Source organism: Prionailurus viverrinus, chromosome D3 (genome assembly GCF_022837055.1).
Source record: "Prionailurus viverrinus isolate Anna chromosome D3, UM_Priviv_1.0, whole genome shotgun sequence".
Lineage (NCBI taxonomy): Eukaryota > Metazoa > Chordata > Mammalia > Carnivora > Felidae > Prionailurus > Prionailurus viverrinus.
The window spans coordinates 69,848,991-69,872,365 of record NC_062572.1 but is presented as its reverse complement, the minus strand read 5'-3'; the positions used below and the strand labels follow the sequence as shown (position 1 = coordinate 69,872,365).

Sequence of the window (23,375 nt, the reverse complement as noted above, 5' to 3'; positions counted from 1 at the left end):
GGTTGGACTTTGCAAGAAAAGACTAGTGAACTTGAAGACACAGCAATAGAAAGTATCCAAAATGAAACACACAGAGAAGACTTAAAAAAAAAAAAATAGGCAGAGTTTGGTGAGCCATGGGAGCAGATGAAATGGCATGAGGTTCAGTAGAGAAAAGGACAGGGTGACGTGGTGAGTGTGGTGGCAGGTCCCTGACCAGGCAGGCTCTGTCACCTAGGAGGGCGACTCTCACTCTGCTGTGGCAGGCCCCACCCCCATACTCGGATGCAGCTAGATTCCCACTGTTTCTGCCCAAAGACCAGCACCAGAAGCATCTCGAGACTCAGATTTGCTGTCTCTTTGCTGAGTGAATCCTACTGTCCCGGAGCCAGGCTCGATCCAGGGAAAGGAGCCCAGTCGATGACAAAATCAGCAAGCACAGCAGACACCTGGAGGCTGGCAGGACATCTCCACTTTTCAAAAGCCTAAAAATAGCCCCAACCACATTGGCAATCCCAGCAGCCCCGCCCGTCCCAGGAACACACCGCGGGAGGCCACACCGGCAGAGACTTCAGGTCAAGGGACAAAAAACTTGGACAAGTGCGCCGAGTTGCCACAGCATGGCCCCATTTCACCTCTGGGGGATGTCAGGCCCGCCACCAGTGCAGAGAGCGTGCCACCACACACACATCACGATGGGACGCCCTGGGCCTCGTCAGGCACCCACCCCTGCCTCCCTCCCACCGCAGTACATCCAGTTACACCCTGCTGGAGGAATGGGCTAAGCGGGTGCCCAGGCTGAAGATTGGGACCTGGCTGGAAGGTTGGGGACTCTCCTCCTGCACTTACCTGCCAGGCCGGGAGGACCTTCTCAATGTCATTCAGGTTGATCCCGTCCCCGTCTTCTAGCTTCCCTTTTCCACACCTGGGCCAGAAAAGACAGAAAGGCATTGAGGAGTCGGCACGTTCACGCATCCTACCCCAGCCCGCCGAGCAGGAAGGGCAGGGATGGCCAGGAGACACCCGGCCCTGCCACCTCCAGGCCTGCAGGATCAGTCTGTCCCACCCAGAGCAAACAGCTCTGGAAAAACATGCTTTCCTTCCCCAGGCCTGGCAACACGGGCCCTGCCTGCAGAACAAAGGACTTCATGCAGGCGGGCATTCTGGGAGCAGTCCAGAGGCAGGGGGCGCTAAGGTGACATCCGACGCCGCAGGGAGGTGACAGAGGTACCAGATTTCCCCTCGACCCTTCCAGGCAAAGACGCTAATAAGCTCCTTGTTGATGAATACCCCAAAACCCGTCACAGCTCCTGCAAAACCTCATCATCTCGCCCCATTACACCAAAGGGGCGATGAGTGAACAGAAAGACCAAGCAACTTTCTTGAGGTCACACAGGCCCGCAACAGGGACTTCTCCCTCCTTGGCCTGACTCTGGGCCAGTCCAGCAAGCCCACTCAGATACCGATGCTTTGGCTTTACGTCCTCTGTGGGCAGACATACCATCAGGCCAGAGACGCTGACCCCAACTCGCCATCGAGCACCCATGTCTTCTGCATACTTAAGGTGCAGACTCTGGAATCAGACTGCCAGGCTGGAATGCCAGTTACGTCCCTTACTAACTGGGCGACCCTACGCAAGTCACTTAACCTCTCCGGACCTCGGTTTTCCCACTTGTCAAATGGAGATCATTAGTAGCGTATAACATCACGGGGTGGTAGGAGGATGAAATTAATGTAGCTGGTATGCACACACGCACACACAGGCACACCCATGTGCACCCTGTGCACACACAGGCACATCCATATTTACATACCATGTTTAATGGTAAATATGGGTAATAATGGCATGCAAGTATAGTAAAGTAAGTAATAAGGTAAATATATTAGGTCCACGAGGACTACTTCTGCCAGTACTAGTCCTGTTTACAACTGTCTTACTAGCATTACTGTTACTCTTTTGTTAGTATTTTACCGCTATTACTGTTAATTGCTGCCCCAGGGAAGGATTAAGAGCCTAGACTCTGGAGCTGACCCAGGCTCACGCAAGTTGCTCATCTCTTTGCGCCTCCTAGTTTCCCCACCTGTCTAGGTGAAGATAATAACACTCCTACCTCCCTAGGTTGTGGTGAGTTTTCACTAACACGAGGCCAGCACTTGGAACAGTGCCCAGGATGGATCAGTGATCACTGCTCTCATTGGTGTGACTATGGACCCAGACACGGGGAGGGCTGCCCAGCGTGACGGCCCCAGCATTTTCCAGCTGCAGCATTAAGGCGACTCTCAAAATTTAGAGGATTTATTTGTTCAATATTTGCCGAGCATCTCTTGTGTTTGGGGCCCTGTCAACCTCCCTGGGAGTCATGGAAAATAAATCTGCTGTGGTTCCTGTCCTCCAGAACGCAACAGCTCTTCAGAAACATGTCCTAAGCTCAACTGACAAGGCGGTGACCACCAGTAGGGGGCAGCATGAGATAAGTGTTATGAAAGACTTAGGGACAGAGGAGGTGGGGTGGCCACATAACCCACCATGGCTGGAGTGGAAGAGGGCAGGAGGATGCCATCTATACCCCCCTTTTGACAAGAGCTTCTGTGTGGGCTCTGGCTTGGGCTTTACCCCAGTGTAAACAAGGCATAGACTGAACCCAGAGGAGTGCTGCCCAGAACATCCAGAAGCATCCAGAATGATCTGGGGCAGGAAGAAGGTGGGTCATGAGCTGGCTAAGCAGAGAATCCTGGAGAATGTCCTGGGCAGAGGGTAGCGGGGCAATGGCCTGGAGCTAAGCCCATGTATGTTGCCAGCTGGGATGTCAGCATTCCTGCCACTGGAGTGGGGTGGGGGTGGGGGTGTAAAGGGGATGGGTAAAGGGGGAATACGGAGCTAGAAGGCCAGGAGGTGGAGCTGGGGAGGAAGGGGTAGAAGGAAGGTGGGAAGGACACGTGGGGAAAGAGAGTTCTTACCCCCTCTGCCCCTACCCTCCACCCCCACCCCAGCCTCTTGATGTGCTGGGCTGCAGACAAAGAGGCAGAGCAATCTCTGGAAACATCCAACCACCTTTTAACTACAGGTTGGCCCGTGAAGGTACCAATGGCCTGCGTCTGTATTTCATATGCACCTTGGCAACAGGAGAGGAGAAAGCTGGGGACTGTGGGCCGAATGGAACAGCTGACGCCCTCTCCCCCAGGTCCTGTGTGCTATCCCCCCACTTCCGGACTCCCAGCTGCCCTGAGCTCCAAGCATGCGTTAGACGCCAGCCTAGCACAGCACAGGCGCAGCGTTTTATCCTCACCTCAGCAGCTCCTGGGGGCAGCAGGGGGCTGTGTGCAGGGAGCGCTGCTGTCCCCCAAGACCTGTCCTCTGGGGTTCAGAGCTCCCTGGGAGGACTGCAGGTACAGAGGGCAAAAGGTTGCTACAGACCAGCTGAGTCACTGCTTCCTACAGGGTTTCCAAGGCAACAGCTTTCTCTGATTTCTGTCCCTCCATGGAAACATGGGCTGCGGGAAGCCTTGGCAACCGAGAGGTACCCTGCTTCCGAGGGATGCTGCAGTGGCTGGGCACGTGGAGTGCATCCCCAGCATGGCTGGACTCTGAGGGTGACACAGTTCCTGCCTTAACCACAAGGAGGCCACCGGGTGCTGAACCCAGGATCCCCTAGGAACCTGGGGAGGCCAGGGTTCACCTACGCTCTCATTCCAACAGGGTCCCTCCATGCTGAAGGCCATCTCTCCTCACCACCCAAGGAAAAGTGACCTCGGGAATTCTGGCAGATCCCACACAGACAGGACGATGGAAAAAGGAGCCGTGGTGAGAGGCTGGGGTCCCCTGGGAGAGTATGAGGCACGCGGTGGGACTCTCCCCAGAAAAATATACACAAACGCATGATTGTGCATGAAAGTTTAAGGGGGTTAAACTGATTCACGGATGCTCTGGTGTGATGACCGGGGCCTTGGATGGCGTCGGAAGGCCTTAAATCATGGCTCTTCCTGGGCATGTCTGAGATGCGTCTCTCGCGACTGTACAATAGAGACCAGAGCCTCTCCCTCCCTAGGCTTTTTGTTCATGACTCTGCGCAGGTGGGAGCAGGGTGCTCAGAGAGGGGGTGCCCACTAGGGTGGGGTGGGGAGCAGGTGAGACGCAGTTATGTTTAATACGGCCAACAATATCAGTCATGTTTAGATGTGAAGTGACGGGAGGTGAGGCATGGACAGGGAGGGACTGGAAGGAAAAGTAAAAGCCGTCAGTCTAAGAAAGAAAAGGAGAACAGCAAGTGTTGACAAAAATGTGGAAAAGCCCCGTATACTGCTGGTGGGAACATAAGACATTTAGCCTCTGTGCGAAATAGTTTGGCGAAATAGTTCCACAAAAACTTAAGACATGGAATTACCATGTGGGATACTGTGACTCATACAAGCTATATTTGGTCTTTGTCCCCAGTCCTAGTATAGAACTCCTCAAATCCTTGGAATTTCCTAAGTGAGGACAGAAGACAAAGTTGCGTTTTGTTATGTTAATGAGGCCACTGTTGAAAAACCACGTAGGGAATCTAAGGGAGGGAGCCGGTTCAATCGTGTGATTGGAGGGTTAGAACTTTCAGTCCCAACTCTCAACTCCAGGGAGGGGAGAGGGGCTAGAGATTCAATCATTGGCCAATGGCCAATGATTTGCTCAATCATGCCTGTGTAATGAAGCCACCAAAAAAAAAAAAAAAAAAATGAAAACAAAAACCAAAACCAAAGGAGGGGCTTTGGAGAGCTTCCGGGTTGGTGAGCACAGGAGATTCTGGAAGAGTGCACTCTGGAGAGGGCATGGCAGTTGGCACCTTTCCCCATCCCTTGTCTGACGCATCTCTACATCTGGCTATTCCTGAGTTCTATCCTTTGATATAAACTAGTAATCTAGCGGGTACCATGTCTTCCCGACTTCTGTGGCCTCCCTAGCAAATTAATAGAGCCCAGGGAGGGGGGGGGGTCGCTGGAACCCCCAATCTACAGTCTGACATCTGAAGCACAGGTGACAGACTGGACTTTGGACTGGCGTCTGCAATGGGGAGAGGGGTCGATCTGTAGGACTGAGCCCTCAACCTGGGGGGTCTGATGCTGTTTCTAGGTCGATGGTGTCAGCATGGAGTTGAATTGTGGGACACTCCACTGGCATCAGAAAACTGCTTGGTGGCGATGGAAAAAACCCCACACACATCAGAACTGGTGTCAGAATCGGACCACGTGACTCAGCAATTCCATTTCCCAGGCACCTACCCGAAAAGAGTTGCAAATAGGGACTCAACAAATACTTGCACACGAATGTTCATAGCAGAATAACTGACAATAGCCAAAGCGTGGAAAGAACTCAAACGCCCATCAGCAGATGAATGGATGGACAAAGAGTGACAGACCCACATGATGAAATACACGCCACAGTGTGGACGAACCTCAAAAAATTTTATGCTGAGTGAAAGACGCTAGGCCCAAAAGGCCACATATGATCCCACTCATCTAAATAACCGGAAGAGAGAAATTCACAGAAACAGAAAGCAGATCGGTGGGTGCCAGGAATAAGAGGGAAATGGAGAGTCACCGCTTAGGGGACATCGATTTTATTCTGGGGGGGTTGAAAATGTTTTGGAACTACGTAGAGGGGATAGTTACACACTATTATGAAAATATGAAATGACACACAATTGAACGCTTTAAAATGGTTAATGTGGGGGGTGCCTGGTTGATTCAGTGGGTTGAGCATCCGGCTGTTGGTTTGGGCTCAGGTCAGGGTCTTGTGGTTTGTGACACTGAGCCCCGCCCGTGCTGGGCTCCATAGCACGGAGCCTGCGGGCTTCTCTCTCTCCCTCTCTCTCAGCCCCTGCCTTGCTCGAACTCACATGTGTACGCGCTCTCTCTCCAAAATAAACTTGAGATGAGACAACCTGGTATAAAATCAAACACTACACCAGGGGTTCTCGAAGTGGGGCCCCTGGATGAGCAGCACCAACGTCCCCTGGGAACTTGTTGTGGGTGGAGAGCCTCTCCAGACACCAGCCACCTGTGTGTTCCCAGTGCAGCAGAGATGCCTGCCCGCCCAGGGAAGGGCCCCTCTCTGCCCCGGGACAGCTGTAACCCTACCCACCCCTGTATAAAAGCCCCTGGTCACCCCTTACCCTTCCCGGTCGATGTGTGGCAGGGTCGGCTTGGGCGTGTGTCTCAGCTTCCGGTGGAACTGCGTGAAGTCCAGCTTTTCGGGCTGCAGGTCCCAGGTGGCACCACTAGAGGGCGAGAAAAGGTGAGAAATGTGAGGCAAGGGGGAGACCAGCCCAGTTACCCATGGCACCAGACAGCTGGGCACAAGCCTGGCAGGGAGCGTCTTCACAAAGAGGTGGGCAGGCTGGGGAGGACACCCACCAGCCGAGGGCAGGGTCGACAGAGACCCCTCCCTCAGAATGGAGCTGGCGGTGTCAGCTCTGTGTTCAGATAGTGGGGCAGGAGGCTCCCCATTCCTCAACCCTGCTGTATAGCAATGCATGTCAGTCTGATGCCTGCTCTACAGAGGCCCCCCTAAAACACTTCAGAGCTTCCTTCCGGAAGGCTGGAAACAAAGGAGGCCAACCATCTGTCACGATGGCAGCTCAAAATGGTGGCAAGGCAGCTCTGAGGTACATAAGGCAAGTCAGTGGGGTGGGAGGTTGAGCCCCACAAAGTCCCAGACCCAGGAGACAAAGGTGCTTCCATTCTGGGAAAGCCTGGGTCTGAGCCACGGATGTGCCTGGAGCACGCCCAGCGTTGGCCAGCTCCAAGGCCAGGGGCGGAGGGGAGCTAAAGGGCCACTGCCCATCCAGAGCCCCAAGCCGTCACTCCCCAGGGGAGTGAACATATGGTAGGCACCCATTAGCAAACCTTTCAGGGGCACCATCTCCTCATACTGAGGAACCCTGGCCAATACCTGTTCTTCCGACCTGGCCCTTCAGGAACCTTCTAGAATCTGAGCTACTGACCACCTTTCCTTCCTCCAGACCTCTCTGCGGCCACCCCCAGCCTCCAAACCCTACGACCTCAGGTGAGGGGAAGTATCTGCAGCCACAGCCGTCTGTCCCCGGCTCTCACATGGGTGGCCTGGTGTCCACCATGTGCCATTCTCCTTTGCTCTTCCAACCACTAGTCAGTCCATCCCTTTGCCTTCTCTCCCTCTCCCCTGTGGTTAGACTGTTAGTGTCTGTCTTCTCTTTCCCCTCAACCCTCTCTCTGCCTCCTCTTCCTCCTCTTGGATGGTCTCCTCTCATTTTCCTTCCTTTGATCTTTCTCTCTCTCTCTCTCTGAACTCCTTCCTCAGCTGCCTCATCCTTGCTACTTCACCCCCTCTTTGTTTCTCTCCACTTCTTGATCAAAGAACATTCAACATTTACTCAACTTCCAAAGACCCCATGGGGCTTCTATAAGGACAAGACCTGGGGTCCCAGCCAGAGGCATATGCCACAGACAAGAGGAAGAAAGGCTTACCTGAAGGAATCAAAGGTGTTGGCAGCCCAGATATCCGTGCCCAGCATGTCCAGAGAGTTGTCTTTGCTGCCATTCTGGAAGAGACGGGATGAAAAAAGGGGACATTGTTGGCTTGGTCAGGACACTGAGTACACGTGGCCAAAGTCCTAATCCCAGAGAAGGCTGCAGAGGCCTTCCTTCTCTTCCCTCGGTTGGTCATTCTGGGCAGCTTGTAGGCTGGAGAGAGCACTGGAGTGAGCATCCTGGCCAGTGCACCCAGTAAGTCACGAGGACCACTGCCCCCCGGCCCCCCACCCAGGTACAGGCCCTCACCGTTGCGTATGTCAGACATAGAGCTTTACTATCAGGTACAGAAATAGCCTGGGTTTCTGCTATCCCCAGCCCATGGCTCCCCAGCCCACTACCAGCTGGATGGCAGTGGCTGCTTCCCAGGCAGAGGCTCTGGAGAGCCATACACACTGGCAGGTCCGTGTTGGAAGGCTGACTTCCTCTGGAGTTAAGCCCCACTTCTCGAAATCAGGTGGCCCTGAGAAGCCCCCACCGAGCAAGGCTATACCAGTGATTAAATTCTCTAACTCTCTAATTCTCTAAACTCTAAACCCCGTTCCAGTCTTTGTCCTCCAATGTCCCCTACACGATCCATCCCATAGACATACAGAAAGCGCTTTATTTTGTCCAGTTTCTATCGTTTGGTTTCTCCGCCCCTTGGCTGACAATCTCCCCAAGTTCTCTGACAACCTGCCTTACTCCTAATGCCCTCCATCCCCCGTTACCCCTAGTCTGCTTTCATCATCACACTCTTTAAAATCAAGATTTTCACCTCCAGGACCACTGGACATGTGCCTGCCTTATGACCCAGGACGTCACTCACAGGTATAAGCACAACCAAAACGTGCACAGACGTTCACCAACAGTAAGAAGCACACAGAAGTACAGAGCAGCACTACTCACAATAGATCCACACTGGAAGCCACCTAAATGCTTCCCAGCAGTTGACTAGACATGCAAATTATGGCATAGTCACATACTGGAATATCGCACAGCAGGGAGAATAAACAAATTAAAACCTACAACAGCATTAATAAGCCCCCAAAATGTAAAGAAGAACAAAAGAACCCAGATACAAAAAAAGTACCAACTCCATGATTCAATTGATATGAAGTTCAACGACAGGCCAACTAACTAATCTGTGGAGACAGAATTCAGGAAGCAGGGGTCCCAGGAGGGTCCTGGGCGGGGGGTGCTGCTAATGTTCTGTTTCTTGATCTGGGTGCTTGTGTGTTCAGCTTGTGAAAACCCACTGAACTGTATGCACGTAATATGTATACTTTTTGTTCATGTGTGTTAGGACCTCCTGGTTAGATTCCTGATAGTATCCCCAGCCTTTGTTTTTAGGACTGATCTGTCCCCAAACCTGCCACTTCTCAGGTCTACTAGCTCCTACACTGGATGATCATTTGAGAGACCTTTCCACGGGCCTAGGCCTAGGCAGACACTGAAGACACAGAAGTGGAGGAGTCACAGACCCTGCCTGCAAAGAGGGGTAGGTGTGCAATGACACACATGTAATAAATAATTACAAGACAGTGCGATATGTGCATTGATTCAAGGAGCCATAACGGGACCAGAGCGCAGGCAACTTTGCTGGTGACTCCTCCTGAGCAGGGGACGCAAGGACTCATGGAAGTGAGGCAAGCAGAGAGAAAAGCAGGGAAGGGGTCATTCTGGCAAAGGGGACAGCATGAGGGAAAGGCAGGACCCAACAGGGCGTTATGGGGAACTTCAGAGCCTCTGGCTTTGCACAGGGGCACAGCAGCCCAGAGAGTGTCTAGGATCACCCACACAGTCCTGGCCAGGGCCTACTAGGGGCCCCACAAGTGCTCCTCGGTGCTTGTTGGGGTTGAATTGTGGCCCCCCTCCAATTCACATGTTGAAGTCCTAATGCCCAGTACCTCAGAATGTGACTTTATTTGGGAATAGGGTGGTTGCCGATGGAGTTAGTTAAGATGAGGTCATATGGGTGGGCCCTCATCCAATATGACTGGTCCCATTATAAAAAGAGGACATTTAGACACAGAGACAGACATGCACAGTGGGAGGATGCCATGGAAAATTGGAGTCACGCTGCCACAAGCCAGGGAACCACTGCGGGCTGGGAGACAGGCCTAGAACAGATCCTTCCTTGGTGACTTCACAGAGATCATGGCTCTCCCCACACCCTCATTTCAGACTTCTGGACTCCAGCACTATAGGACTGATAATACCTTTCACTAGGTTGAGCCAGTTTGGGGGTCAGAAGTGTGGAATCAAGGAGACCTAGCAAACTAATATGGCGATCGACCATCCACCCCTCTAAAAACTCCCTTTCTGAGGGTGGTCAGTCATGTCCCTTCCTCCTGCAGTCAGCAGATGCCCCCCCGGCACCAACCCCAGGACCTTCTCACGTCCTCACAGCCACACTAACCACCTGAGGGGGTAGGGTCTCCTGCATCCTGCAAACAGAGCAGCCCATGCCGGCTCAGGCCAGTCTCTGACCTCCCAGCATCCACATCCCCAGGAGCCAGCCCATGAGAAGTCCCATCTTCTATCCTCCCTGGTGGCGATTCCCCTGCAGACCACAGCCAACATCACCCCAGAGGCTGCTGGACAAAGCCCCAGTGGACTAGAAAGGAACCCGAACCAGGCTCAATGACTCCACCTCTGCCTCTCCCAGCAGAGACACCAGCACCTTGACAAAGAAGCCCCATGATTTTGGGGTTTGGTTTTGTCTTTGATTTTCCTCGTCTTCTATTTGGTCAGAGTTGGTAAACACGCTCTCCTCCCTGCCTGCATCGTATTCAGCATGCCTGACTCACCAGCCTCTTACGTGGAAACCAACCTAGTTTCTAGGGAGAGAGCAGTTTGCGGGTGCATTCCAGCTTTTAATCAATCTGAAGGCAAGGAGCACCCAGCGGAGGGGCCCAAGCGCTTGGACCTTCATAGACACCAGGCAGGAGACAAAGAGGGGGTGTGGGGTAAAGACAGAGCAGTAAATGGGGGAGCTGAGGGGACACAGGGGAGGATGCATGACCTCAGACCTCATCAATAAAAGGAGGACTGGCCCTGCCTGTGGCACCACCAGCCAGAAGCCCCAGGTTCTAAGTGACAAAACTTTCTGCTCCCACCATGCCCTGAGAGGCCCCACAATCCTCTCTTGTGAGTCAACCGGGTCATACGTAACCTCTCCATATGGTGCCACACGGTGGCTCTGTGCACCTCGGTGCTTCCTACCCACACCTGTCCAGTCCTGCATTCCCACAATCCCTTTCATTATTGACAGTGACCTATCAACCCCATCTTGCTCCTCTCCTGCTCACGTGACCACCTGGGAGGCTCACGTGACCGCCCAAACTGCAGTAACCTTGCTCTGCCCTAAACTAACCATCCGTGCAGGTGGAGTGAGGCAGCTCTCGTTCCATCTGCATATAGTGACCTTTCTCCCGCACTAGATCAGGGATAGCCACCTCTCTGGGTCCCCCAGGGCTCTTCGCCCGGTGCCTAAGAAACGTCTACGGGACTGACTTTTGCTTCAATCAACTTTCACTATCTTCCTCTTGCCATTTGTGACCTCAGTGAAGTCTGGGCTTGAGATTCTTTGTATTTAAATAAAGAGCACTCAGAGTGTGACAAGATTGGTTCCTTCTGACCAGCAAGGCACGGACGGATGCTGCCACCACGCCCTCTCCCTCCAGTGGCAGACATCACTAATCAAATATGGCGTGATTTACAGTCCTCAAATCAGGTGACCCCTAATGTTCCGGGACCACCCCTCCCTCCCTCCCCGAGTTGCCTCATCACCCTCCCAATCCCAACTCCTGGTGTCTGGCTGGCTTCCAATTCAGCAGCCCTGGAGGAGGTGAGGGCACCGGGCAAGGTTGAAGACCGCCCCCCCCCCCCCCCCGGGGCCGCTGAGCTGGGGGAGCCCAGGCCAAGATGCCTATCTGTGCTGAATCAGAACAGGAAGGTAACCCCATGAACAGGTAAGAGGGCAAGTCTGGAGAAGTTCACAATGAGAGTCTCGGTCACAGGGGACGACCTACTTATCTCCGATCTATGGGACACAGTAGCTGTGGCATATTACACGACTCTGGATGTTTCCTCAGAGCTCGTTGCAACAGAATGTGACGGGCATATAATCACGGCATGCAACCGTTTCTCAACAGGGGCTGGGGAAATTGCCTGGCAGTTGGAGGCAAAATCAATCTCCATCAAATCTTGGCCCACAGAGGGAAGACCCCGCCTGCTGAGGCTTCCTTTGCTTCCCTGTCAATGCCGAGGTGGTGGCCCAGGCAGTGCCCGGAGGGGTCAGACTGAAGGCAACGGCAAAGCTGGACCACCAGGAACCAAGAGCTTCACGCTCCCGTCCCTTGCGCCCCAGCCCTGGGCTGGCAGCCTCCAAGCTGACCATGAGGTCACCTTGCCACGGGGCTTCAGATCCTGCCAAAGCCTTTAGGGTGTCTGGATATTCCCGTTTCTTGAGTTCTGGACACCAGTCCTCAAACCTTGCAACTCCCAGCACACGCGTGTGCATACGGGTCACCTGTTCCACAAACCCTCCTATTATTACAGAGAAGTCACAGAGGGGCAGAGGTTTGCAGACAGACAGACCCACAGACAGGCAGACTGCAGTCTGACTTCTGGAACCTCCCACCTGGAGCCAGACCCACCCCACCGTCCAAACCACCCCCCCCCCCCTTACTCACACTGAGCTGCATGAGAGGCAAGGACAAGCAAGGACAGAGCAGAGGGTGACCAGCGCTTGGCTTGTCCCCAGGTACTCCCTGCTCTCCCAAGCCCCAGGCTGCAGCCGACTACTGCAGGAACCTTGGCTTCCCTGGCACACTAGTAATGCACAGTGTTAGTGTGAAGGGCTCTGAGGTCACACCAAGCTACCCAAGATAGGGGCTTATATTCCCCTTTGCACCACTGTACCCTTCCTAGACTCACAGAAAACAAATGTCCTCCCCAACCCCAGTCTTTGTTTCTGAGAGGCTCCAGCTCAAGACCCCTCCTCTCCGCGGCCGAGCATTTCCTCGGCTGACGCTAGTGCCCCAGGAACCCACAGCACGTCCAGCGCTTCCCGACTCTTCGACTGCTGTGCTTCCCAGTGGTGTTCTAGAAACACTAATCCACTGGCTCTTAAATGTCAATGTGCATCAGAATCACGCGGGGAGAGGAGCATTGCCAGGTTAAATTTAGTGCAGCTGGGGTGGTCCATGGAACACACGTCTAGAAACTGGATGTTCAAAGGGTTTTGTGGGGAAGAAAAGTTCAAAAAGGCTCCCTTGTCAAATGTTTGGGACGCATTGAGTTAAAAGATTGCTGTTGTTGTTGTTGTTGTTTTTAATGTTTACTTACTTATTTATTTATTTATTTATTATTTTTTTTAATTTTTGGGACAGAGAGAGACAGAGCACGAACGGGGGAGGGGCAGAGAGAGAGGGAGACACAGAATCAGAAACAGGCTCCAGGCTCTGAGCCATCAGCCCAGAGCCTGACGCGGGGCTCGAGCTCACGGACCGCGAGATCATGACCTGGCTGAAGTCGGACGCTTAACCGACTGCGCCACCCAGGCGCCCCAATGTTCACTTATTTTGAGAGAGAGAGAGAGAGGGAGAGGGACAGAGAGAGAGGGAGAGAGAGAATCCCAAGCAGGCTCCGTGCTGTCAGCGCAGAGCCCGACATGGGGTTCAAGCCCACAACCGTGAGATCATGACCTGAGCCGAAATCAAGAGTGGGATGCTTAACGGACTGAGCCACCCAGGTGCCCCAAAAGACTGTGAAATGAATTACTTTACTGCCAAACTTCTTGGTGCCTTTATTGGTCTTAGATGGATGTTGACTCTGCAAGTATTTCCCAAACTCCTTTGGCCAGAAAGCCACCCCATCCTTCCTCTTTATTCCACAGAGGACTAGGGTTCCACAGAACCTACTTTGGGAAATGGTCTTCTAACACTCTTCCTCAATTACGCTGCATCCCCTCAACGAGGAACCCTGGCTTCACTTTTTGTTGTATCCCTCTACTCACTCACTTCTCACCGTAGCCCTGGGACCCAGCATCTTTCATTAAATATTTTGCAGCAAGGATTCAGGTATCTAGGCACTGAGAGCCCACCACAGAACTGCACTGGCTTCTTCAAGAGCATCCTCTGCTGTGCAATTCCTGTGTCTAGAGCTCTTCTCTGAGCCCCCTCCCCTCCCCAGCCCTGAGGTCACCCGGGCCCTGCCCCCCAGGTTGCTGCAAGGCCAAGGTTCTGAGAAGCCTAATCAGAAGCAACCACCCTTTTCAGTGGATCGTTTTTAGCACTTAAACGCTGCCGAATCCTTCACAACAGGCCCTTTTCCTGGCAATTAGGGGGCCTCATGCCAGTGTGAACCGTGCTGTTCTCAGAACAGATCACAAAGGGATAATGAGCGCTTTAAACCATGTGGAAGAAGAAATGGAAACAGCCCGCCTACGGGCGGGGAGACTGGAGCCGCCTGAGAGCCTGGCCGGTGCACAGCTACCCCCAGCTCAGGGGAGTCTGGACTCCGGCAACGACAACAGCCAACTTTTCGCTGACGTAGCACTCACTGGACGGCGGGCACCCTCTGAGCACTTCACTTTGGTCACAACCCTAGGAAGCCCCACTTCACTGATGAGAAAACGGAGGTTCGGAGAGCTTGCCTGTGTTCAGAGAGCTTGTGCCCAGGATGGGAATGTATACAACAGCGTGGCCCAGAGTTGATGCTCTTACCTGTTGCACCGTGTGGTGATATTAGTCAGATAAACTGTGGCCTCACTGCAGACTGCTATAATGCAGTCAGGTATCCATCCCATCCAGACATTTGGGTTCTCCGAGTCCACCTCTGCCTACGTTTGGGGAGACAGTGCTGGTGGAGGGAGCAAATCGCCTGCAGTGAAGGTAAGGGGAGTCTGGGGGTGGGAGATGGAATGTATAAAGAAGCGGGGTGGGGGGGGGGCTCTGGACCTGAGTGAACGAAACAAGGTAGCAGTGGATCACTGTACAGTAGAGAAACATGCTAAGTCAGGAGCAGTGAGAAAATAAACCCTCCTCTGTGCTGCTGGGTTCTCTTTACTAGTACACAACTGTGGAGTGATTTACATGCCGGTGTGTGGGTAGGTATGTGTCGACAACTCCAGGCTACAAGGGTTTAGAAACTAAGCGGAACTTGACTGTCTAGGACAGCGCACAGGAGGAGGACCGCTTCCATTATCGGGAGGGTCGCAGGTGAAGTTCCATCTAGAGGAAGCTGGGGCACGTCAGTCTGGACTTCCCCCAGCTTGTCTGCTGTTAGTCAGCTGTGCCAGGGGACACGGAGGCATGGGTGGCCAGCCTTTGGTCCTGGCTTCCCACACCTGAAAGCCCAGTATGGGAGCAGCTGCACAGGGCCTAGTGCTGGACACCAGGCAGAAAAGGGCAGTACAGCCCCTGCTCCCCAGATGGCTCACGGTCCCAGGACATCTCCCTTCCTGGTGCAGAATGTTCTTCCACAGATTCTGTCCATCATGAGGGCCAAGAGCAAGGCTGACCCTAACATGGATTGTCTCACTTCATGGACCCAAGTTCCTGGCATAGCTGATGGGGAGGGCCATCCCTTTAGACATAGACAAAATTTCTCTCCTTCCTCTCCAAGGATCCCACCGCAACTCCCCTGCCTCACCCTGACCTATCACCCACAGAAGTGGACTAGTCCTGAGGTGATCATCCCTGCCCTCACAGGGCTTACCATTCAACCAAGAGTCACAGAAACAAAAAGAACACTGGAAGATGGCACATAGTCAAGCACCATGTGACAAGATGTATGCCACCCCTGTTGCTGGCTTTGGACGAGACAGCAGAGGGGCTCTGAGACTCTGGGAAAACTTCCTGAGAGTACCAACATGGTTTGGACTAAGAGTGGGTAAAACAGGACTCCAGGCCTGCAAGCTGCTTACTGGAGGGCTCAGGAGAGTCACTCAGCATCTTGCACCGATGCTGCTTTCTCTGTCCCATAAGCATTTGGACTGGACCAGTGATTCCCCAGTCGGGGTAGGGAGAGCAGGCAGAACATATGAGACACTGAGACCAAAGGCCCCAAAAGTATCTCCTGGGCCCAAACAGGGGCTTCCAACAGGTTGGGTCTGAAACTCCTCTTAGGCTCACATTAAACCAAAATTTGAGATACAGTCCTGTCCTAGTAACAGTGCATGTGTGTGAGTGTGTGTGCACGTATGTGCATGTGTGTTCAGCACCAAGGACAGCACCTCACAGGCTGGTGGGAAAGACCATGATGGACCACCCCCCCCCCCCAATATTTTAATGCCCTTACAACAGAAGGGTCTTTGAGGCAGGAGAAAGGCAGAGCAGAAGCCAGAAGAGAGGGCTTCCTGGGTATCACCAGAGCAGAGTTCAGGAGCCAGAAAAGGCATTCCTTTCATTATGAAACTTTCCTGTCTGCCCATTCTATCCCTTCCCTCTCTAACCTCAACTGTTTTTGTTTTTAATTTTTTAATGTTTATTTATTTTTGAGAGAGACAGAGACAGAGCATGAGCAGGGGAGAGGCAGAGAGAGAGAGAGAGGGAGACAAGAATCTGAAGCAGGCTCTAGGCTCTGAGCTGTCAGCACAGAGCCCAACTCGGGGCTTGAACCCACAAACTGTGAGGTCATGACCTGAGCTGAAGCCGGACACTTAACCAACTGAGCCTCCCAGGCACTCTGTACCCTGACTGTCTTTGAATTAAGAACCAAAGGGAGAGGTAGGAAATAACGACCGAAGCCTGTGACCAAGTATACTTCTCCTAATCTTACCCTTTCTGCAAACTCTCTTGGCTGAGTTTGTGCTTGCAGATTTAAATGGCCATGTTATTTGAACCTGGACTGGTCAACACCACAGGCTACTTCTGGCTGCCTTCCTATTTGGCATCTGCTGAAATAATGCAGGCCCATTTAAGCATCCCCAGTCGTCCACCCTGCATGTCCTTATGCAGAGAAAGGATCCCATCCTCCAAGACTCCTCACTAGGAGGCCTCTTGAAGCTCCCCAGTCCCCAGAGATTCTCCCTTCCTGCCAGGCTCAGACTCAGACCCACGGAAGTCCAGAGAAGAAAGGAACTGAGAGATCATCAGGTCCGGGGGTGACCTGGGGGTTCTGCAGAGGTGCTCCCAGAGCATTGAGGCAGATGGAGTAGGAGACAGCAAGTGGGTTCCTCCTTCCCTTGCCTCCCCAAGCAGTTTTGCCCCTTTTGTTTTCCATACGGGATTTCCCTGAAAGCTTCGGATAAGACAAAAGGTTCTATTCTTTAAAAAAATTAACTTTTATTTTAGATAATTGTAGATTCACATATAGCTGTAAGAAATAACACAGAGATGCCCTGCACCCTTTACTCTGTTTCCCCCATGTGGAAACTTGTAAAAGTATAGTTCAATATTGGCGCCTGGGTGGCTCAGTTGGTTGAGCGTCCGACTTCAGCTCGGATCATGGTCTCGCACTCCATGAGTTCAAGCCCCGTGTCAGGCTCGGCGCTGACAGCTCGGAGCCTGGAGCCTGCTTCGGATTCTGTGTCTCCCTCTATCTCTGCCCCTCCCCTGCTCATGCTCTGTCTCTCTCTGTCTCAAAGATAAATAAAAACATTAAAAAAATTTTTTAAAAAGTAAAGTTCAATATTAAGACCAGGATATTGACATTGATATGGTCAAGATGCAGAACATTTCCATCAGCACAAGGTTCCCACCTGCTGCCCTTCTGCACCACACCCATTTTCTCCTGCCCCTCCCTTCTCTACTCCCTGTAACTGCTAACCTGTTCCCCATTTCTATCATCGTGTCATTTCAAGAATGTTATATACATGGAATCATAGAATATGTAACTTTGGAGGATTGGCTTTTTTCACTCGGCATAATTCCTGGGAGATTCACCCAGGTTGCTGCATGTGCCAGTAGCGGATTCCTTTTTACTGCTGAATGTCACAGCTTGTTTTAACTGTTTACCTGTTGAAGGACATCTGGGCGGTTTCCAGTTTGGGGCTATTATGAATAAAGCTGCTATAAACATTTGAATACAGGTTTTTGTGTGAACATAAGTTTTCCTTTCTCTGGGATAAACACCCGGAGCAAAATGACTGGATCAGATGGTACTTGCAGGTTTAGTTTTTTAAGAAACTGCCAAATTGTTCTCCAGAATGGCTGTACCACTTTGCACTCCTACTGGCTATGTGTGAATGATCCGATGTCTCTGTATCTTCACCAGCATTCGGTGTTGTCACTACATTTATTTTAATTAGCTATCTTGATAGGTGTGAAATCTCTCATTGTGGCTTTAATTTGCATTTCCCTTACAAAAAGATGTGGAACATCTCTTTGTGTGCTTCTCTGCCGTCTGTACATCCTCTCTCTTCAGGGAAAAATGTCTCTTTGTGTCTTTTGTCTATTTTCTAAGTGTATTGTTTTAAATGTTGAGTGTGGGGAGTTCTTTATATATTCTGAGTACTAGTCCTTTGTCAGATACATGTTTTGCAAAATTTCCTGTCATTTGTCTCTTCATCCACTAAACAGGGTTTTCCTGTTTAATTTTGATAAAGTCCAATTTCTCATCTCAGTGGTGACATCTACTGATCGTCTTTTCCCATTTAGTTTGAAATATTTCTGGTTCTTAGGATGACAAATGATTTTTTTTGTTGCAATGGGGACACTTTCATGTTGTGTTATGAAACTCTGAATCATATTTAAATCTTCTGTTTTTGACTGGCTTTTTGTGATGCTACATTGCCAGGGAAAAGGGAGGGTATAGCCTCACAACTGCCATTGGAGGTAGAAGTCCAGGGTAGTTGGCACTTGTTGTTATGGCTCCATGGAGGTGGGAATTTCAGGACTCCACAGTTCCCAGGGACCTTGCATGAAGGTGGCCTCATTACCACTGGGCAACAGTGGAAGTCCCAACTCTCTATTGAACTTACTCTGACACAACCCAGTAGGGAGGGGAGGGGCACCTCAATACTGCTGAGTTGGGGTGAAGTCCAGTTCCCAGATGGCCTCCAATAATACCTTGGGGGTTGCAAGGACCCTTTGTATAGGCTGGCAGGGATAAAAGTTCCAGCTGCCCACCTGGCCTTCTCTGACAACATCCCAGTTGGGGGGCAAGGGGAGGGCTCATTACAACCCAGTGAGGGTGGCAGTCTAGACTCCCACTGGGTCTTTGCTGGTGTGAGCAAGAGTGGGGCTGCACTTTGCTCTATGCTATCTGGCTGGAGTAGAGCAGTAATTTTTAAGGTTTTTTTTTTAAGTTTTTTAATTTATTTTTGAGTAAGAGACAGTGTGAGTGGGGGAGGGGCAGAGAGAATCCCAAGCAGGCTCTACTCACAAAACTTTGAGTTTGGGGGCCTCAAACTCACAAAACTGTGAGATCATGACCAGAGCTGAAACCAAGTGTTGGACACTCAACCAACTGAGCCACCCGGGCACCCCTAAAACTTTTCTATCTTAATAGAAAATATCTTTGCCTAGACCTTTGCTTAGAGACAACAGACTTTCATTGGTACCTTAAAAAAAGATCTGTGTCCACTGCCATTTCCTAGTTACTTCCTTCTTCAGCCCCAAGTCTGGGATGTTAGAGGCAAAAAGGAAACTCAGGAAAGTTACCACGATGTCCTTGCTCAGGTCCCCCAAACCCTAGCTGGTCTGCCTTCTTATCTCTACCTTTCAGAATTTTCTTACGTTTGCTTCATACAGAATGTCCGGGATCTTAGTTGTACTCAGCAGGAGGAATATAGAAAAGAATATATACTCCATCTTCCCCAAAGCAGAAATCTATGTCTGTATTTTTAACAATATATTTTGATGGTCTTAAGTCTAGATCATCTCATTTTTCAGAGGGAATCGGGCTATTGCAAGATGATGTGTCTCACCCATGACCCAATGGTAAGTCAGAGGTACGGAAGCTAGGACTCACGTCTCCTGGCTCCCAGGCCAGTGCCGTTACCATGACAGCATGGCTCCTCCTCCCTCCTGCCTGTGTATCTGTGTATGTGGCCTCCTCTGCCAGCTGCCAGTTCCCCTGTAGATACCAGCCCACTCCTCCCTGTATTCACACACTGCTCTGGACTGTTGCTTTCGCACTAGAGAAAGTCTTGTTTCTTTAAGCAGACTCCAGGTTCTCTGAGGACAGACACTAGGCCACATGGCTCATAATGTTTACAGCAAGGGCTCCAAGGATGGCTGCTGACTGTTCTCCCTACAAGTCAACCATCAACACTGTTTTAAGTGTTATATCCTAGTTCCTCCAGATAAGCTGGAGCCAGAAGGCTCCTTGAGGACAGGGACAGGTGATATCTTCTAGAAAATAGAGGCTCATGCTGGGAGCACCAGAGTTTGCAGAATCAGATCACACCAGCAGGATCGTGTACAGTTCGGGGAGGCTCATTAGGAAGAATCATAGTTATAGTGCTCCTAGGAGAGTAACCCAGGACAGGACGGGACCTAAGAACCATCGGGTCATGTCCCAGACATCTCAGCACTGCGGGGTAAGTGCCTGCTTTCTCTCTAACCTCTATGTACGTAGAGACTGAGCCCATCACTTCATCACCCTGCTTCCTGCCTCCCAGCCTCCCAGCAAGGTGCCAGGCACACAGGCAGCCCTCAGAGATGATGTGTAGACTGGATCAATGCATGAAAGACCTGATAAATAAACAGAGGGATGAAGCAACTAAACCATGACAAAGGAAACAGCTGCAGGAACTAATGTATTTAGCTTAAAAAGCAGACTGGCCATGCTGGACTGCTGCGGGAGAAACGAAACAGCCATGGGCAAAGGGAGTAAAACTAAAACCATCAGCTGGGGTTATGAGAGGTGGTTTGGAGCTGAACCAAAGAAAGACACTGTAGGGGCACCTGGCTGGCTCAGCTGGTTAAGCATCTGGCTTTGATTTTGGCTCAGATAATGATCTCACACTTCATGAGATTGAGCCCTGAATTGGGCTCTGCGCTGACTGTGAGAAGCCTGCTTGGGATTCTCTCTCTCTCTGCCCCTCCCTCATTACCATGTGCATGCTCTCTCTCTCTTTCTCTCTCAAAAAATAAACATTAAAAAAAAAAAAAGAGGAAGACTGTACTCAATGGAGCTGCCTCACGACGTTCTGAGATGCCTTTTGAAGCAGTGAGCTCCCCATTTCAGGAAATGTCCAGCAGCTCAACAGCCACAGGAGGGGGTTCCTGTACTGCAGGTTGGGAGGGTGGATCAGATGACCTCTGAGCTCCTTGTCATCCTGAGAGCACGTGATGTCTTTAGGGTTCCCAGGAGACCTGCTTAGCTCTGGATTTGATGTGGTTGGAAGAGGTCAGCCCCAGCTCCTGGTGAGCTTCTACTAGAGGTGGGGCGTGTGATAATCACTCGAGCCAGTCACCAAACAGCTCTGGTTCCCCCCATTCCGGTTCACAGTGGGATGATACTTTTTCGGTGCTTATGGTTGGGTAGGGCCACGTGACCAGTTCTGGGCAACAAGCAAGGAGGGGAAGTGATGTGTATTATATCTAGGTCGGAGTGTTGACTCGGCAGTGCAAGACCCTCCGGTGGTCCTTTTCCCTCTGTCATGGTGACTGGTGAAAATGGCAACTGGTCCATCAAGCTGGGTCCTGAATGGGTTGTTTAAAGTTACTGAGATTCAAAGTTGTTTGTTACTGCAGCATTACTTAGGCTATCCTGACTGATGTGAAGGGACAGACTTTACCTGTATGGAATGGAGAGAAAATGGAAGATATAGAAGGTACACAAGCAGGGGAAGGGGTGGAGAGCAGTTCCAGCATCTCAGCTGAGCACACAGACACCTCCACATCCACCGTCCTCCTTCCTACCACTCCTGTAACACCCAACACAAACTGCCCACTCAAGGTGTACTCTTTCCTGCTGCCCTAACATCCCAACGTTACACCTAACTTCAAGCCTTGTGAACACCATTCCTTCTCTTTTCTCTGGTCAAACATCCTAACCATTCCTGAAGGCACAGATCAGGTCTCATGTCCTGCAAAGCATCTCTCTACTTACAGAGACCAGAAGGACCACTCTTGGGAATGACTGCAGAATCTGTGGTCAGGACGTGTCTTTGAGGGACTTCACTGGGTGCCTTCAGCCAGCCCTTTCCATGTGAACTGGCCTCTACTGTACAGACAGGCAGTGAGCCCAAAGGCTCCAGCTTATATGTGTCTGCCAAGATCCCAGCAGATACTCAAGAAATACTAACTAAATAGAGAGCAGTGCCATGAACACATTTCTTAAATATCCACAGAAGCTGAGTAAAAATCTAGGCACTTCTACTAAGATATCATTTGTGCTCATGAGTTTAGTTGGCACTAGACCAAATACTATAATTACTGGAGGGCAGCAAGATAACTGGCAGAAAACTCCTCCCCTTTCCTGTGGGTCAGAGGTAAGCTGTGTATTTGAGGCTCACCTCTGCCTACCACCGGCCATCTCTTGGATCAGAGTCAATGTTGGCCCCTAGAAGAAACCTGGCCACAGGATGGCACAGGTTATTAGGGAGAGTAAGGGGACGGTGGAGAAATCAGGAAAACCCACACTTGCTGCTGCTTTTAGCAGCTATTTGCATCCAATTGCTCATTTCTGGAGACCCAGGAACAATGAAAGAGATTTCCAGAGAGGTTCAGAGAAGTCTATCATTTTGCAGAAGAGGCATTGAAATGTGTGCTACACCTGGGTCCACATCCGGTTCTCGTGGCCCTTGGGACAAAGGCTCTTTGCACTCCTTCCTGAGGCTTCAACGTGCTACCGGGCATCATGATACCACAGGGAAAGTGCCCTTCTCTCGTCATTCCAGGGAATGTGGGATCCAGGCCAACAGCCAGGACTCAAAGACCTCACTTCTAACACACCCACACCTTTCCCAGGGCTCGGCATGAACCCGCCTGACAAGGAGGGGTGCCATGAGGATCCCAGTGAAGATTTCATCACCTTGTTCTACAGCCAACACCACGGGCCAATAAATTCCTCAGTGAGGAAGTCCTTCTCAAGGACTAATCAGAGGCTCTGCTGCTGTTGTACACATTCGTTTTCTTTCCTTGGCACTTCTGTGCAGGTAGACAAGAGCTGCTAGTTCCTGACCTCATACAAACTCTCATATGCCTTTGGCTTTCTTCCCTGAATGCTAAATCCCATGCTGGTACCTTGAGACATTTTCTAAATGCACCAGGTGGCACACTCTCACATCAGCTACTTTCCTGCAAATCATCTCCACCATGAGTCCCCTACTACAGTGAAAAGCTGGAAACTACTGCAACTTCCTAACTCTGTGACTAGGTGTTGGATGAGGTCTCTTGGAAAGAGGCTGCCAGGATGCCGAATAATCCCCAATACAGCCAAATCCCAACTGCAGGCAGTTGAACAAGCCTCTTCAGGACTATCTGTAGCCCATTCTCCTCTGAGCCCCTCCCTCCCATTTCATGGGACCTAACCCACCCTAGGCTACCCCCACGTCATGCCTCTGAAAGGGGTCGGAGAAGGCAATGGTTTTTCCTGTCTCCTTGCATTAGTTGAAATAACAAAACATAAGCTCAGTGCATGGCTAATCCCCAAATGGTGCCTACACCTGGGCTACACATTCAGGACATGGTTTGGGACCCGCCATCCAGAGCTTCCTGGGCAGAACACAGAATCTCAACATCCTCCTGCCGACCCCACTTTCCTGGGCCCGTGTGGCCAAGGTGGAACACCCACTCAGCCAGCCACCCCCATCTCCAAGTACCTTTAGTTTCCTCCTGAAATTCTGCCCCATGGGTGAATGTGGGGTAGCAGAACCACCCCGACTATCCCAACGACCTTAGAAACAGCAAAATTGGTGTGGCCAGAGCAATTGGCCCCACCAGGGACTGACTGAATGGACTGGGCCTGTG

General features: G+C 51.4%; 1 protein-coding gene across 8 annotated transcripts in view; it reads right to left on the bottom strand.

The window, feature by feature from the left end:
• Positions 1–23,375, bottom strand: part of CTIF (cap binding complex dependent translation initiation factor) — a 298,093-nt gene that overhangs the window by 178,102 nt on the left and 96,616 nt on the right. For all 8 annotated transcript variants that reach the window (XR_007145892.1, XM_047828162.1, XM_047828168.1 and 5 more), the window contains 3 exons: positions 7,459–7,532; positions 6,126–6,230; positions 829–904 (listed from right to left, as the gene is read on the bottom strand). Coding sequence is in view for 7 of the 8 variants with exons in the window: in XM_047828162.1 (XP_047684118.1) it covers positions 829–904; positions 6,126–6,230; positions 7,459–7,532 (255 nt within the window). In the remaining variant the exon portion in view is untranslated. The remainder of the gene's footprint in view (positions 1–828; positions 905–6,125; positions 6,231–7,458; positions 7,533–23,375) is intronic.